The sequence below is a fragment of the Rhodotorula graminis genome, assembly GCF_001329695.1.
Source record: "Rhodotorula graminis WP1 unplaced genomic scaffold RHOBAscaffold_12, whole genome shotgun sequence".
NCBI classification, from domain to species: domain Eukaryota; kingdom Fungi; phylum Basidiomycota; class Microbotryomycetes; order Sporidiobolales; family Sporidiobolaceae; genus Rhodotorula; species Rhodotorula graminis.
Window position 1 is genome coordinate 598,726 of NW_017264939.1, and position 14,678 is coordinate 613,403.

Genomic DNA, 14,678 nt, shown 5'->3' on the forward strand with positions numbered 1-14,678 from the left:
GTTGCAGCCGCCAAAGTCGCCTCGTCGCTCGACTTTCGGAGAACCGCGAGTCGAACAACACGAGCCTTGCACGATCTTTCGCGCTCACTGAACAGTCGTCCATCTCGCTGAGAGAACGTGCAGCGGAACGCCGTCTCGTTGCAGCATCAACTCCCCCGCTCGCCCCGCTCACTGCCCTCCCTTCTTCGCGAGCGGCGCGCCCCTGACAGCCGCCCTCGCCGGGCCCCAGTTGGCCTGCGGGTTCATCTGGTACCGCACGACCTTGACGTCGTCGAGGAGGCGCCTCCCGGCGTCCGGGTGCTGCTTGAGGCTCACCTCGTGGCGCATCTCCTTGGCGAGCAGCACCTTGGCCGGCGAGCCGTCCTTGACGTTCGACATCTTGACCGGGTGCTCCTTGATCCACTCGCGGATGACGTCGTGCACGAACGAGCGCGGCGCGTTCGTCTTGATCGAGCCGGCGACGGCGTGCGAGCGCGAGGCCGTGTAGCCGGCGTTGAGGAGCGCCGAGCTGCGAGGGGCGACAAGAGCTTCAGTGCCTCGCGCAGCTTGCCGAGGGGCTACCGAGAGAGAGAGAGGACGGACCCGTAAGTCGAGATGGGCGGGCACACGGCGTTGAACAGGCTCGCCATCTTGGCCGGCGAGAAGTAGAGCGGCGCCTCGCATTCCTGCACGCTCGACTCGACGTCAGGGCCGGTCGCGCTCGGCGTCTCGATGAAGAGAGAAGGAGACGCACGTTGAGTGCGACGGTGAGCATGCCCTTGATGCGCTCGTGCGTCGCAAAGTCCTTCTTGTTCTCGTCGACGTGCTCGAGCATCTCCTGGATGAACGCCTGGTTGTGCAGCGGCGCGCTCCACATCGGGCCGCCAATCTGCGTGCGCCTCGTTGTCAGTCGACGCTCGAGATGGACGAGGTACAGAGAGCAGGGGACAGGGACGCACGTGGAACTTGCCGCCGCACTCGCCGCACCGCTCGCCGTCGACGCCCTTGGGCGGACCCGCCGGCACGTGGTACGAGTAGTTGACCGCGCCCGTCTTGGCGCTCGTCTTCTCCGACACGCGCCCGAACGCCTGCCAGTGGGGCGACTGGCACGTGTGGCAATAGTAGACGAGCGAGGTTTTGCTGTTTCGAGAGGGGCAAAAGCGCGAGGGAAGGGTGCGAGAGTCAGGTCGACGGGCTCGAGAAGAGTGCGAGAGACAGGGAGGAACAGTCGAGACGCACGATGCGAGCGCCTTGACCTCCTTCGGGGCCGTCCGGACCCGGATGAAGAGGCGGACGTAGAAGTCGATCGACAGGCTGAGCTGCGGCTCGATGTAGCGACCGTAGCGAGCGGCGGTCGTGGCGAGCGCGTTGAGGACGAGACGAAGAGCCTGCACGCACGTAAGGGGCAAGAGGTGAGCTCGTGAGGGAAGAGGCGAGAGGAGAGGGCAGAAGCGGGACGCACCACCTCGTGCGAGTACTCGGCGTTGACGCAGACGCCGCCATAGTGGGTGAACCTGTGGCGAGGACGATCATCAAGTTCGGCTCGAGTGCTGAGAAGGACAGGGAGAGGAGTGCGCACGCCTTTTCGGGGTAGTTGTGGCCGGCGAGGACGCCCATGTCGGTGCACGTGACGCACATCAGGCCTGCGGCATCGAGAACTCGTGTGAGTGGGCTTTTCCGACAGTGAGGCAGAGACGAGAGGGACGGACCGCCGTCGGCGATGGCGTTCATGGCCGAGTCGAGAAAGGGCACGGCCGAGCCGTACGGGTCGAGGTCGATGCAGTCGAAGCGCTTGTCCTCGTTGCGGTGCTGGTACATGTAGACGCTGCGCACGAGTCCGAGTCAAGTCAATCTCGACGAAAGGGAGGCGCGAGAGGGAGAGGACGCACCAGGCGTCGCCCTCGTTGACGCGGACCTTGCCGAACTTCGCCTCGTCGATGTCGGCCTTGCTGCGGGCGCCGAGCGGCTTGACGTCCTCCTCCTTCATGCCCTCGGTGCCCGGGAGCGACAGGACGCCTTTGGGCTCGAGGCGGTTGAAGGCGACGTTGCGCTCGATGTCCTTGACGGCCGACGCCGACAAGTCGTTGGCGACGACGTACCTGTGACGCGAGGAGGGCCGTCAAGGCGGTGTCGGGCCAGGGACGAGTAGAACGGGGCGCACCTGAGCAGTGGGAGCTCCTTGGCGTAGCGAATCGCGCGAAGCCCGGTCGCCGAGAGCGCCTCGAGGAGGGTGAACTTGTAGGTCGGCGGCGGCGGCAACGCGTGCTCGACCTGCGGCTCTGCTGCTGGCTCGCCCGTCGGCGCTGCGGGCTCCTGTCTCAGAGAGGTCAGTCAATGCTACTGGAGGCGGCCAAGAGAGAATGCCGGGCGCACCTTGTCGTCCACCGGCAAGGCCTCCATCGTCTCGACCGCGCTCGCGCCCTCGGCCGCACTCGCCTCGACGCCCTCGGCCGGCTCCATGGTCTCGACCGCCGTGCCGTCCTCGGCCTTGCGCTTCTTGCCCTTGCCCTTGCCCTCGCCGCCCGCACCGCCCGCGCGCTTCCTCTCCCGCTTCCTCCGGATGCCCTCCTCCCAGAACGCGCGCTTCTCGCGCTGCCGCGCCTCGCTCCACGTGCGGATGGCGACGACCGACAGGTCGCGGTTGTACTGCTGGACCGGGTTGAGGAAGACGGGCGCCGAGCCGGACTGGTCGGACGAGGAAGGGGGAGCGGCGAACAGGATCGAGGTGGTCGACTCGCTGTAGGGGACGAAGCCCTCGGGGACAGCAGGTGGTGCTGTGCGGACACAGACGTGGTCAGCGAGACTCGGGGCGGTGCAGGGGAGGAGAGTGAGAGAGAGCTCACCTTGAGCTGCTTGCGGCGAGGGGCCGGTCGCGTCTGCTGGCGGTGCCGGCTGCTCGACCTGCATCTGGACGTCCTTCTGCTCGATGGCGCGCTCGCTGTGCTGCTGCTCTGGGTCGCTCATGGTGGATTGTTGGTGGAAAGTCGAGGAGGAGATGAGGACTTGGGAGGGCACGGGGAGAGCAGCGGCAGCTCGTGGGCGGGTGCTAGCTGAATAGACGAGGTGCTGAAGTGCTCGGCTAGTGGTCGGGCGCAGCAGAGGTAGCCCTCTGAGCATGCGCTGTCGAGAAAGCGGTCGAGCTGCTGAGAGGAGCTTCCGTCTCTCTCAAGTTGTGGCTCGGTTGGACCGCCTGCGCTCTGAGCCTTTCATTGACGCGACCGACTGGGGAACACAGAGCTCGAATGACAGGTCTAGAACTGGCTACGGCGTGCAAGAGGGAGGAAAGGGGACCAAGTCGAGCTGCCGCCGAGGGAGCGTTCCTCGTGTGCGCGAGGATGCTGCGGTCGAACCAAGTGCGACGGCGCGGTCGGGTCGGCGCCGTGAAAGGGTGACGAGTTGGTCGCCTGGTCACGTCGCCAAGTGGTCAGAAGCCGGCGATAGTAGGACAGGGCGACAGAGAAAGAGGGACGCACGAGGCCGGGGCCGGCGGGCAGGTCCGAGCGGGGCAGCAACGGCGGCCGGATCGTGCTCGGGTCGATGTCGACTATGACGGCGCTGCAGAGATCACTGATCTGGAGGCGCAAGGCCGTCAGGTTGAGGCCGAGGAGGAAGAGCTGGGCCAGCCGCCGCAGTAGGAGAAGGGACTCACAAGATCTCGCAGCAGGGGAAGCTCGGTGCCCGACATGCGCGCCGAGCATGCCGAGTAGAGGCAGTTTCGTGCGAGGCGCGTGGCGTTTCGCTGGCGATCGGGAGGGAGATGTTCGAGGAAAGACGTCGCCTCCGACCGGCTGAGGAGCGTGTCGCGAGCGACGTCCAGGTATGCGTGGTGCTGCCCGTGCGAGACGTGAGGAAGTCGTTGGTCGTGATAAAGCTTTAGGAGGTCGCCGACGCAGCGAGTGAAGATGTCGAGGCGGTCCTCGGGCGACTGGGCGGCGTCGGTGGCGCCGGCCAAGATGAGGTCGACTGGGCGCTGCGAGAGATGGATGCGAGTCAGTGACGGGATTGGTAGCGCCGGTGCGCTCACCCGGACGCTCTCGGGCACGGGGACGAGAGAGGGGGAAGTGCCAGAGCTTGCGCCGCCGAGGCCCCTGCCCGCAGCTGCTCGAGGCTCGTCTGGAGCTCTGTAGCGCAGTACTTTCACTCGACCTTCTGCATGCGCTTGAGCTTGGCCGCCGTCACGCCGTCGGGGCTCGAGAAGCTGGTCCGGAACGAGGCTGCCGATGGCGCCGCGCTGACGATCTCGTCCACCTTGAGCTGGAGGTTCTTGAGCTCCTTCTTGGCGACGTCGTGATGGTGCTGTACCGAGGCAAGGCATTCAGGTCGAACTGACCCCGAATCGCCGCGAGACCGCCGGCGCGAGAGAGGCTCACCAGAATTCTGCTGCGCTTGGCCTTGCCTTGGAGCTCGCGGTACGGGAGCTGCAGCAAGTCGAGGGCGAGACTGTCAGAGCGCGCACGAGAGAGGGGGAAAGGTATAGGACGCACCATCGTCCAATCACGTGCACTGCGCGCCTCGAGGTCGCAGAAGCTCGAGACGACCAAGTCGACCGCGCGTTCGCGCTCGTCAGGCAGCAGGTCGGCCCAGCCGCGCGCGAATCGCTCTGGCGCGGCGCGGATGTTGGCGACGTTGTTGCTGTCGCTGCGGCCGACGCTGTCGCGCTGGCTGATGACGGCTGGCGTGAGCGACGAGTAAACCGTCAAGAGGCGCGCAAAGACGGGATCCGTGTGGGCTAGGCGCTGCAGGAGGGTGGCCGGCTGGCCGGGCGCAGCGTCGGCCATGGCGCGAGGTGCAAAGGTGACGCCGGGCGAGATGGCGAGAAGAGAGGGAAGAGAGAGGACGAGACGCTCGGTGTCGAGCAACGAGGGGAGGACGAGCCGGAGAAACGACGGACGGACGAGGGGCCCGTCTAAAGCCGAGCGATCGACCACCTCCTCTCCCCCGCCGCAAGCGTCGCGCCGAGAAGGCGTGTGCTGCGGCTCGAGCGACCACAGCCGCGAACGACTCGCTCGAGGCGAGCGGCGGTCGTTCGGCGCAGCGGGTCCAGGGGCTGCCCCGACCCTGCAAGCAGCACGACGGCACGCAGAGTGTCTCGCTCGAGAGACTGCCGCTGCCGAGGCGTTTCTCGAGTCGAGAACAGCGACTCGGGCGAGGCGTGCGGAAGGGGAGGGGATGCGGCGAGCGCGGGGGAGGAGGACGAAGCGGTCGTTCGGGTGTCGCCGCCGCTGACCGAGCTCTCGGGCGGCACATAGACTGTACACGGGGACCAGGAGTGGGTCAGCTCGTCTGTATCCATCGAGAGAAGGGAGGAAGGGGACGGGGAGAGCTCACGTTGAGCCGGCGGGAGGGCGAGGAGCAACCGCAGCCCCTGCAAGGCGGACGGTCGGCTCGAAATGCGCTTAGATGCTGCCGAGGGCAGGAAGTGGACTCGCATGGAGAAGCGCGCTGTCGTCGACGCGTGAGGGAGGTCGGACGGTCGACAGCGAGATGAAGGCGGAGGAGGCGACGGCGGGGCGGCAACAGGGCGTGCTTCGGTGCTGGCTGGACGAGCGCAGCGCTGTGCAGCATGTGCAAGCGCTGAGTGCAGCAGCAGCAAGCTGCCGAGCTCGTGCGGTGCAGGAGCGCAGCCCGACCATCGCTTCCTCTCGTCGAGCGGTTAAACCTGGCCAGCCATTGTCAAGACGGCCGCCGGCGCAGAGGGGAGGCTCGCTCTCTGAACATAGCTTTCCGTGAGGGCGGTTGGACCGACCGCGGGGTGAAGCGCAGGAACAGCTCGCTCGGATCGCCCGCGGCTTCTCGCGCCCGACCTGCTCTCGACGAGCGCACGAGGAGGACGCAGACTCGGTGCAGTCACCACGCGCTACGGCGAGAGATAGGGAAAAAGGGAGATCGAGACGAAACGCCGAGGGAGCGCATGTGGTAGTGAGGAGGAGGAGGGAAAACAGCAGAGGTCGTCGACGGGGCGAAAGGGTGCGGCGCCGCTGATTGGGTGTCGGAACGCGAGTGTGGGTGCGGCTGAGGGATGTCGACCATGACGGCGTTGCACAGCTCCTTGATCTGCGGGCGGGACGAGAAGAAGTCAGGGCCGGCCCACGCTCGAGGACGGAGCGGGAGGCGAGGACGCACGATTTTTGGCAGGCTGGGCAAAGGTCGACCCGACATGTGCTCGTTGCACGAGTGGAAAAGACACTCGCGCGCGAGTCGCGCCGCCGCCATCTGTCGGTCCGGGTGAAGGTGCTCGACGAACGACGTGGCCTCGACCTCGTTCAAGAGCGTCTCGCGAGCGGCCCGCAGGTTCTCCAAGTGCCCCTCCTGCGTCTCGTTGGAGAGCGGACGCAGCTGGTACACCTTGAGCAGGTCGTCGATGCTGCGCGTGAAGATGGCGAAGCGCTCGGCGGGCGATTGTGCGGCCTCGTGCGCCCGGGACAGGATCGTGTCGACGGCAGGCTGCAGGGCGCAAAGTCGTTGTCAGGCACTCTTTCGAGACCGTAGAAGAGAGGGTGGGAGGACTGCAGGACGCACCAAAGCTTCCGAAATCGGCTCGCCCGTCTGCACGCGCTCGAGCACCTTGCTCAGCTCGTCGGAGCAGAAGTCCCACTCGAAGTCCTTCATGCGCCGCAGCTTGGCCGACGTGAAGCCCGCCGGGCCGAAGTAGTACGCGTTGAGCGACTGGGCCTGCTCGGCCTCGTCGGGCGGAGCAGCTCGAGCGATCGCGTCGATCCGGGACTTGAGCTGGCCCAGGCGGGTAGTGGACTGGCGGTGTTCGTGCTGCGAGGCGTGAGATAGTGAATAGTCGCTCTCTGCGTCGGCTTGAAGAAAGGAGAGCAGCGTACCAACGAGCTCCTGCGGGCAGCGCCCTTCACGGCGTTGAAGGTTATCTTCGCGGCGTTGAAGAGGTCAGTACGAGTTCTCCTGCAGCGAGGGGAGAGAGAAGAGAGGGAGGAGGACGCACCATCTCCCAGCCACGAGGAACGCCCGCCTCGAGGTCGGCGAACCGAGAGACCAGGATGTCGACGGCACGCTCGCGCTCGTCGGGCAGCAGGTCGTGCCAGATGCGCTCAAAGGAGGCCGGCGCCCTCTCGACGGCGGGGATGATGCTGCGGCCCTCGACCGCGGGTTGCAGCCAGTGGTAGACGAGGCTGAGGCGTATGAACAGCTGGTCCGAGTCGATGAGGCGCGACCCGCCGTCGGCTGGCTCGGTGCGGTCGCTCGGCGGCATGGCGAGGCGTGGTCGAGCGCGATGAAGGACGCAGAAGCGGAGGCAAGAGAAGAGAGCGAGAAAGGGAGCGAGGAGGGGTCGGCCGAGGATGGCTCGAGCGCTTCGACAAACGGACAGAGTCCGTCCGCGCACGGCGGGCAGGAGAGTGCCTCCTGTCCGTCGGCCGGACCGTCTCCTGAAGCAGAGGACACGCAGCCGTCGTTCGGCCGTGGCGAGCAGATGCTGGCCGAGAGGCGCTCGGGAGCCGAAGCGGTTGGCCTGCGCGCCCGGTCGTCCAACGCGAGCAGCACTGGCTCGATGGCGAGAGAGCAGCAGCCGGCGAAGCAGCTCAAAAGCAGGGCCGAACTCTCGAGAGATCGTCCCGCGTGCGCCTGAGCGCCACGGACAGCTGCACCGCCATGTCGAGGCGAGCGGGCGGAGACGGCGAGGGAGGGAAGGGGGCGACGCGACGAACTCGACTGAGCCGGACCCGCCACCGCCTGCGATACTTGCATGAAGCGCCTGACCTGTATGGGAGGTGACTGGACGAGTCAGAGCTGGCCTGGCTCGTGAGAGCGAACGGGAAGGACCGGAGCTCACCTTGGGACGGCGAGGAGAGAGGGAGGTGCAAGCCGCCTCGACTGGGCGATCGGCCGACCCGAGGGGTACAGAGCAGGTGTCGAAGGTCGTGATCGCACTGGTCTGGGGCGGCGTGCTGTCGTCGTCGGAGGAGCAAGGGCGGAAGGTCGTGGGGCGAGATGAAGACGTCGGACTCGTCAGGCGAGACGGCGGCGGCGTGGGGGTCAACGCAGGCTCAACGAGCGCAGCGCTATGCAGCATATGCACGCACTGGAGCAGCGGCAGCTCCCTCGCTGGCGAGCGTGGCGGTTTGGCGAGCCGACTCCTCCTGCTCCGCCGACGCCGGCTCGTCCGTTCCTCCACTACCTCTCAGCCTCGCCGCTTCCGCGAATCGCTACGGTCAAGGGCTCGCGTCGCGCAGCAGTAGTGCCTAGAGCCAGAAGCGTCGCTCTCGTCTCCCTCGCAGCTTCCTCCTCGCGCCTCTTCCGACGCGTCACCCGAGAAAGCACGAGAGAGAGCCACGGAAACATGCTCGATTGCGCTCTAGCAAGGACAGAATCTACAGAAGCCTCGAGACGAACGCGCGCTCTACAGATGGTACGAGTGCGGCCCGGTGACGAACCCAGGAACCCTCCTCGCCCACACTCCCTCGATGCCCATGTCCTCGGCGCCATCGTCCCGCCACGTGACATGCGGCTCGCCGTCCCACCTCGGCTCACCGCGCTCGTCGACGCCGGACGACGGCGGGTTGCGGAACACGACTGAGTCGACGACGCCGAGCGTGAGGTGGATCGCGGCCGCGCCGGGCGTGTGCGTCTCGAGCTCGAGCTCGGGCGCCTCGGACGAGCTCGACGTGACGTTCGAGTCGCGAGCGAGGACGCGCGCAATGTTGCGCGCGACGAGAGGCGCCTGGCCGAGCACGGCAGGGCGAGCCGCCTTTGGCGCGCCCGAGTCGGCGACGTCGCCGAGGGCAAAGATGCGCTGCGCGACCGAGGCGGCCTCGCTTGGAGAGGATGGTGCGACGAGGAGGGAGGGCGAGACGCGGATGTAGGACGAGGGGAGGATGGCCGAGGGGAGGGAGGACGAAAGGAGCTGCGAGTTGGGCGACTGACCGAGGGCGTGGATCTGCAGGACGACCGCGGTGGAGGGACGGCGCAGGGTATCGAGAGGGTCAGTTCTTGCCCTGAAGAACTGATGAGAGGCGCGAGACAGGAAGAGAGAGAGTGAGGACGCACGACGTAGTCCGCTCGGACCTCGCTCCCGTCGTTAAGCCGCACTGCGCCACCGCCTCGCTCGTTCAGCGCCTCGTACCCGCCCTCGGGCACGTCGGCCCGCACGCCGAGCAGCGTCTTGACGCCGAGGTCGTCGAAGCGCTTCTGGACGAGGTCGTGCAGCGCCGGGTGGAAGCGCGGCATGAGGCGGCGCGACTGGACGAGCGTGATGTGCTGCCGCTTGGCGGGGTACAGGACGGCGAGGTCGCAGGCCATCTCTGTGTCGGCGTGAGGGAGAAGAGAGGGTCAGTTTGCGCTTGACCCGCGCCACGACGGACAAGGCGAGAGGGAGAGAAAGAGGGGACGCACGAACGCCGACAGCTCCTCCACCAACGATGACGATCTGTCCCGCCTTCTCGAGATCGCTCTGGATACTTTGCAGGTACTTGACGCCCTCGGCCTTGTCGCCCTTGCCCGGCATCGTGCCCGGCGGCGACAGCTTGGTGCCCGTCGCGAGGACGAGCGCGTCGTACGCGAGCTCGCGCGAGGCCGGCTCGGCGCCGGCGCCGGGGACAGGGCGGTCGAGGGTGAGGGTGCGTGTCGAGGGAGAGAGCGAGAGGGCGTTGGCGCGGAGATGCGGTGCGGCGAGGGGAGCATGGTGGAGAAGGGAATGAACGCCTTGTGCTCGTTTCCGGACGCGATAGCGAAGCGAGGGTAGGCGAAGCTGCGGCCGTCCGACGTGTCAGTCCCTCCATGAGATAGGCGTGAGAGAGTCAAGGACGCACAGGTGGCTAAAGTGCTCGTTACGCTCGACGACCGTCACGCGCGGCGGCTTGTCGAGCTTGAGGAGTTCTTGCGCGACGGCGAGGCCGACGTACGACCCACCGACGACGACGACGTGCTTGTCGAGCGTGTCCTTGAGCGGTGCGGCGGTCGCCATGGTGCGTGCGCGGCGGAGGAGAGACGAGCCGCGGGTCGCGGAGGAGCGGGCCGACGAGAGAAGGTGGGGCGACGAGCGCGCGACGAGGAGGGACGATGCCAGGGCGACGACGAGTGCAGAGACGAGCAAGAGTACTGTGCGCCGGGAGCGCAAGAGCATGCGAGGGCTGCTGCGAGGCCTGAGGAGCGAGCAAGAGGAGCGAGGACAGGCCGGCCTGCAAATCGCCGCACCCGGTGGAGCGGCCTTTTCGTCCGATCAGACGGCGCTGAATCGGTGTCAGCGCTCTCGGCTGGACTGGACTCGGGCGCGAGCTCGGCGTCGATGAGAGAGAAAGGACAGCGAGTTGCAGAAGGGGGACGAGGCGTGGTACGACAGAGGGGCAAAACGAAAGAGGGAGCGAGGGTGTACAGGATGGGAGAGGGAAGGAAGGACTAGACGAAGTTGAGGTCCTGCGCAGGAGAGAGGAAGAGTCAGTTGTCGGACCTCGACGATGGGGGAGAGAACAGGAGCGCACCTCGGGCGGCATGATCTCGTCGGGCGACGGCGCCTCGAGCGGCAGCTGCGCCTCCCACTCGGCCTTGGCGTCGCGCAACCGCCTGTCGAACGAGAGCTTGAGCTGCGCCACCTCCTGCTCGAGCCGCATCGCCTTTTGGCGCCACTTGTCGCGGTCGGCGACGACCTCGTCGAACTCGTGCTGGCGCTTGTCGCGGCTCTTCTGCGCCGCGATGCGGTTGCGCTCCTTGCGCAGGGCGGCCTTCTCGGCGACGGTGAGGATCTCGCGCGAGGCCCTCCTGCGCGATGGCTGCTGAGGCGGAGGAGGAGGAGGAGGAGGGCCGTTGGGCACGAGGCTGCGCAGCTTGCGCTTGTTGGCCGGGGCCGCCGCCGCCGTTGCCGCCGCCGGGACCGCCGCCGAGGTGCTCGCGATCGGGACGCTCGAGTCCGAGTCGCCTGCGTCCGAGCCCGAGTCGACGGGGATGTTGGCCTGGGACGGCGAGCGGGACCGGGTCGCGACGGCGGGTGGAGGGGGAGGAGCCGGGGGCGCGAACGAGGCGCTGAGCTGGGCGAACGACGCGAGCTGGTCGTGGCTGTAGAGCTGCTGTGCGTCGTGCGACTGGTGGGCGGCCTGCGACAGGGCCGAGAGGGCCGCGAGGGCCGGGTCCAGCTCGTCCGACCTCATCTCGCCGTGCGGGGTGGGTGCGCGGGCGGCTTGTCGGTGCGGTGCTCGACGCGGATGCTTGTGCTGGTGCTGGGCCGGTGGTCGGCGGGAGTGCTTGGCGTGTGCGGCAGTGCGTGGCGGTGTGGTGGAGAGAGGAGGAGGGACACGGTAACGGCGTCGGCGAGCTGGCACCTCGCTCGTCCTTGACCGAGAGCCGTTCGAGAGCTCTCCGTGGCTGAGCGTGGCGGCTCGGCAGGGGACCACAGAGCCGTGTAGAAGAGCGCTGCCCTCTCCTCCTCACGCACTCGCCCCACTCGCGCGAGCTGCCACCTGGCTGCCACCTGGCTCGGTCGCGTTGCCCGCTGCTGCTCCGGGCCAATCCCCGCGGACTCCGCATTGGCGTCGACGTCGACGCCGAAACTGGCGGTAGCCGATCGCCGTCGCCTTGCGCCCCACAGCTCTCGCTCTCTCTCCTGCACGGCCTCGCTCGTGCATGCTCAGGCGCCTCTCGCCTGGCACTCTACCGCTCGCACCGACACGCACCCTCGCGACCATGCCGACCAAACGCGCCAGCTCGCCCGCCGCCTCGAAACCGACTCCTCGCAAGCGCGCTCGCCCGTCCGCAGACGCCGCGAGCATCCGGGACTGTGCTGGGCACGGCGAGTGGATCGACTGGCCCGCGCCGACGAGCCAGATGGACGCGGCGCAGGACTGGATTCGGGAATGCGTCGAGGGCAAGCACCGTGGTCCGTCCCTCTCTCTCTCTGTCCCTCTCCTCCTTCAGCCGTTCTCGAGCTCACGCCGCGTCCAACAGTCGTCATCTGCCCGGACAAGGACGCAGACGGACTGTCGTCGGCTGTCGTCCTGTCGATCGCCCTGCGCGCCCTCTCGCACCCTCCTTCCCTCGTCGAGATCTACCACCTCCCCCGCGCGCTCAACATCCATGCCCCGGCCGCCCAGTCCGACATCCTCGCCACCTTTGCCTCGAGCGGTGGCCCGACCCGCTGCATCGTCCTCGACCAGGGTTCGCGCCCGGGCCCGCCCCTCCTCCCGCTCGACAGCGGGTGCGAGACGCTCATCCTCGACCACCACCTGTGCGACGTCTTCCCCGAGGGCGCCCAGGTCCTGTCGGCGTGCCACTCGCTCCCCGTCGCGACGACGTCGCTCCTCGCGTACGAGCTCGCGGCGCGGCTCGTGCCCTCGCTGCGTGGCTCGCGCCCGGCGAGCATGGCCGCGCTCGTCGGCGTGTACGGCGACCTCGGCGGGAGCAAGATCAAGTTTGGCGTCGAGAGCGAGGGCCCGTGGCACGCGAGCCTCGCGCCCGTCGAGAAGGCCTTGACCAAGAGCGCGCTCGGCAAGGCGGTCGCGCTCCTCAACGCGCCGCGGCGCACGCCCCAGTTCAACGTCGCCGACGCGTACGAGGCGCTGCATGCGGCTGTCGTCGGCGAGAGCGACGAGGACGTCGAGGGCAAGGGTGGACTCGGGCTCAAGCGCGTCCTGCAGGACGACAAGCTCCTCGAGGCCAAGGAGCGCACGAGCGCCGAGACGAGCCGGTGGCAGGGCGCGCCTCCCGTCTTTTCCAAGGACGGAAAGATCGCCGTCGTCACGGTCGACTCGGGCTACCAGAGTGCGTCGGCCTGTTCCCCTCGTCGTCGAGAGCGTCTTTTCGCGCCTGCCGGAGCGGCCCCTCGTTCGCCTCGAGCGTTGTCCTGACATTCTTTCCCTCCTCCTGCAGTCCACCCCGTCATCGCTACAAGGTGGTGCGGCACGCTCCGCAAGGCCAAGACGCTCGTCTGTGTGATGGTGCGCACCGACCCTCTCCTCCCTCCCCTCCTTCCCTCGTCGCTTCTTCTCTCCCTCCTCTCCCAGTACCGCCCTCGACCGTCGGCGGACTCGACCTGACACTCTCGTCGCTCACAGTGCGCCAACACCGGCTTCACGCCCGGCTTCGTCCACTTTTCCTGTCGCGCTCCTCGCCGCGACTCGACCTCCTCCTCCTCCTCCGACCCAGTCGACCTCATCGCCTTCCTGCGCTCCCTCGCTCCCCTCTGCGACGCCCTCTCGCCCGGCTGGTCGACCCGCGTCGGGCACGATTTCGCGCGCGGCCACCGCGAGGCGACGGGCGGCATCATCGCGCGCGACGAGTACGACGTGCTCGTGCGCGCGTGCGAGGTCGGTGTCAAGAAGGAGAGGACGGCGTCTCCGGCCAAGAAGAGTGCGTGCGGCAAGGGGGTCATCGATGCGGGCATGAAGAAGGGCGCGCTCGAGGGGTTCTTCAAGCCGGTCGCCAAGGCGGGAACGCCGTCGCCGGCCAAGGGCAAGGCCAAGAGCGAGGGAGCGGAGGGCAAGGAGGTCAAGTAGACGATATAGAGCTGTATCGAGTTGCTCCCGCCAGTCTCGAGCTGTCGGAGAGAGGGTCCTTTCGCGAGATCGACTTTCTCGCTCGAGCCGCTCGGACCTTTCCTCACTGCGACGTCCTCGCTTTCGCCATCTCTCTCTCTGACGCTCTCGAGCCTTTGTACTCTCCATGTGGCACGAACGAGAGCACTGCAATACAAGAGACAGCGAGCGACAGGAGCGCGAACGACCGAAAACGTACCGACGACGCCGGACCCCGACCCGCCTCACAGCTTGGCTTTGACCTTCTCGACGCCCTCCCTGACGCCCTCGACGACCCTCTCGACCTTTGCCGCCGCCCCGTGCGGCTTGACCTCGGCCCACACGCCGCCCGTGTCCTTGTCCGGGTCGCGCTGCGCCGGGCCGGCGAGCGCCTCGAGCTTCTCGCGCTCTTGCGAGAGGACGCGCAGCGCGAGGAGGGAGCGGTCGAGGTCGCCGCGGACGTGGAGGCGCTGCGAGAGGTGGCCGAGCGGGAGAGGGTCAGGTCTCGGCTCGAGGAGGTCGGCAAGAGGAAGCGGGAAGGAAGAGAGGAACGCACCTTGGCGGCGTACAGCTTTTGCGGGTGAAGCTGCAGGACATAGAAGGATGAGTCAGTCGGCTTCCTGACCCTCTACAGCACCGCCTCGCAACCAAGAGCTGCTCGAGGCTAGCGCGGCGAGAGCGAGTCGCGACTGACCCTGCCCGTTGCGAGCCCGACGAGGTCGTTGTCGCCGACCTTGATGATGACGTCCGGCCTCAACGGCGCCTTGGCGCCCGGGGCGAGCTTGCCGAGCCGGCCCTTCTTCTGCGAGACGAGGGAGAGCTGGTCAGCTTCGTGAGTCGTGAGGGCGGGGCGGACGAGCCGGCCTCGCTTAGGGCCGACCGCTCGCGGAACGAGCGGGAGAGAAAGCGAGGGCGCACCTTCATGTCGAGCCACCACTGAGCCTTGTCGCCCTTGTCGTTGTCGACCTGGAAGAGGTAGACGGTCTTGATGCGCTTGATGAGGCGCTTCTTGGGGGACGAGGGGGACGACAGGACGACCGAGATGAGGGCAAAGACGCGAGACGAGTCGAAGCCGGGGACGGTGAGGGCCGGGTCGGACAGCGCAGCCTGTTGCGAGACGAGAAGATGTGAGTCTGGGAGGACGAGGTGGGGGCGGAGGGGAGCGTGGTGAGGACTGACGCGAACGAGGCGGTCGTTGACCTGGTCGTCGATGTCGAGGGTGCTCATGCTGGTGCGGGC

General features: G+C 67.4%; 7 protein-coding genes across 7 annotated transcripts; 1 reads left to right on the forward strand and 6 right to left on the reverse strand.

The window, feature by feature from the left end:
• Positions 1 to 132: 132 nt before the first annotated feature.
• On the reverse strand, positions 133 to 2,886 carry RHOBADRAFT_38776 (uncharacterized protein; the record flags this gene model as incomplete). The annotated part of the gene is made up of 11 exons (XM_018413559.1): positions 133 to 508; positions 583 to 665; positions 734 to 868; positions 939 to 1,119; positions 1,219 to 1,367; positions 1,442 to 1,493; positions 1,559 to 1,622; positions 1,689 to 1,804; positions 1,869 to 2,078; positions 2,141 to 2,289; positions 2,422 to 2,886. 11 exons carry the CDS (start codon positions 2,884 to 2,886, stop codon positions 169 to 171), a joined length of 1,944 nt encoding a protein of 647 aa, XP_018269198.1. The 3' UTR covers positions 133 to 168.
• A 344-nt stretch (positions 2,887 to 3,230) lies between these two features.
• On the reverse strand, positions 3,231 to 4,757 carry RHOBADRAFT_46255 (uncharacterized protein; the record flags this gene model as incomplete). Its single annotated transcript, XM_018414749.1, has 7 exons — positions 3,231 to 3,240; positions 3,340 to 3,383; positions 3,453 to 3,551; positions 3,629 to 3,949; positions 4,126 to 4,275; positions 4,350 to 4,397; positions 4,464 to 4,757. 7 exons carry the CDS (start codon positions 4,755 to 4,757, stop codon positions 3,231 to 3,233), a joined length of 966 nt encoding a protein of 321 aa, XP_018269199.1.
• Positions 4,758 to 5,826: 1,069 nt separating this feature from the next.
• On the reverse strand, positions 5,827 to 7,195 carry RHOBADRAFT_46256 (uncharacterized protein; the record flags this gene model as incomplete). The annotated part of the gene is made up of 5 exons (XM_018414750.1): positions 5,827 to 6,033; positions 6,103 to 6,423; positions 6,499 to 6,744; positions 6,810 to 6,854; positions 6,929 to 7,195. 5 exons carry the CDS (start codon positions 7,193 to 7,195, stop codon positions 5,827 to 5,829), a joined length of 1,086 nt encoding a protein of 361 aa, XP_018269200.1.
• A 1,076-nt stretch (positions 7,196 to 8,271) lies between these two features.
• On the reverse strand, positions 8,272 to 9,904 carry RHOBADRAFT_55368 (uncharacterized protein; the record flags this gene model as incomplete). The annotated part of the gene is made up of 4 exons (XM_018417816.1): positions 8,272 to 8,878; positions 8,989 to 9,242; positions 9,334 to 9,688; positions 9,746 to 9,904. The coding sequence occupies 4 exons, from the start codon at positions 9,902 to 9,904 to the stop codon at positions 8,342 to 8,344; spliced, it is 1,305 nt and encodes a 434-aa protein (XP_018269201.1). The 3' UTR covers positions 8,272 to 8,341.
• A 323-nt stretch (positions 9,905 to 10,227) lies between these two features.
• RHOBADRAFT_55369 (uncharacterized protein) lies at positions 10,228 to 11,122 on the reverse strand (the record flags this gene model as incomplete). The annotated part of the gene is made up of 2 exons (XM_018417817.1): positions 10,228 to 10,353; positions 10,419 to 11,122. Coding segments are annotated over 2 exons (829 nt in total), but the record flags the coding sequence as incomplete, so codon positions are not given.
• A 491-nt stretch (positions 11,123 to 11,613) lies between these two features.
• Positions 11,614 to 13,421, forward strand: RHOBADRAFT_17327 (uncharacterized protein; the record flags this gene model as incomplete). Its single annotated transcript, XM_018412364.1, has 5 exons — positions 11,614 to 11,806; positions 11,875 to 12,497; positions 12,534 to 12,687; positions 12,796 to 12,863; positions 12,981 to 13,421. The coding sequence occupies 5 exons, from the start codon at positions 11,614 to 11,616 to the stop codon at positions 13,419 to 13,421; spliced, it is 1,479 nt and encodes a 492-aa protein (XP_018269203.1).
• Positions 13,422 to 13,684: 263 nt separating this feature from the next.
• RHOBADRAFT_46260 (uncharacterized protein) lies at positions 13,685 to 14,666 on the reverse strand (the record flags this gene model as incomplete). Its single annotated transcript, XM_018414751.1, has 5 exons — positions 13,685 to 13,909; positions 13,996 to 14,025; positions 14,134 to 14,241; positions 14,358 to 14,546; positions 14,625 to 14,666. 5 exons carry the CDS (start codon positions 14,664 to 14,666, stop codon positions 13,685 to 13,687), a joined length of 594 nt encoding a protein of 197 aa, XP_018269204.1.
• Between the last annotated feature and the right edge of the window lie 12 nt (positions 14,667 to 14,678).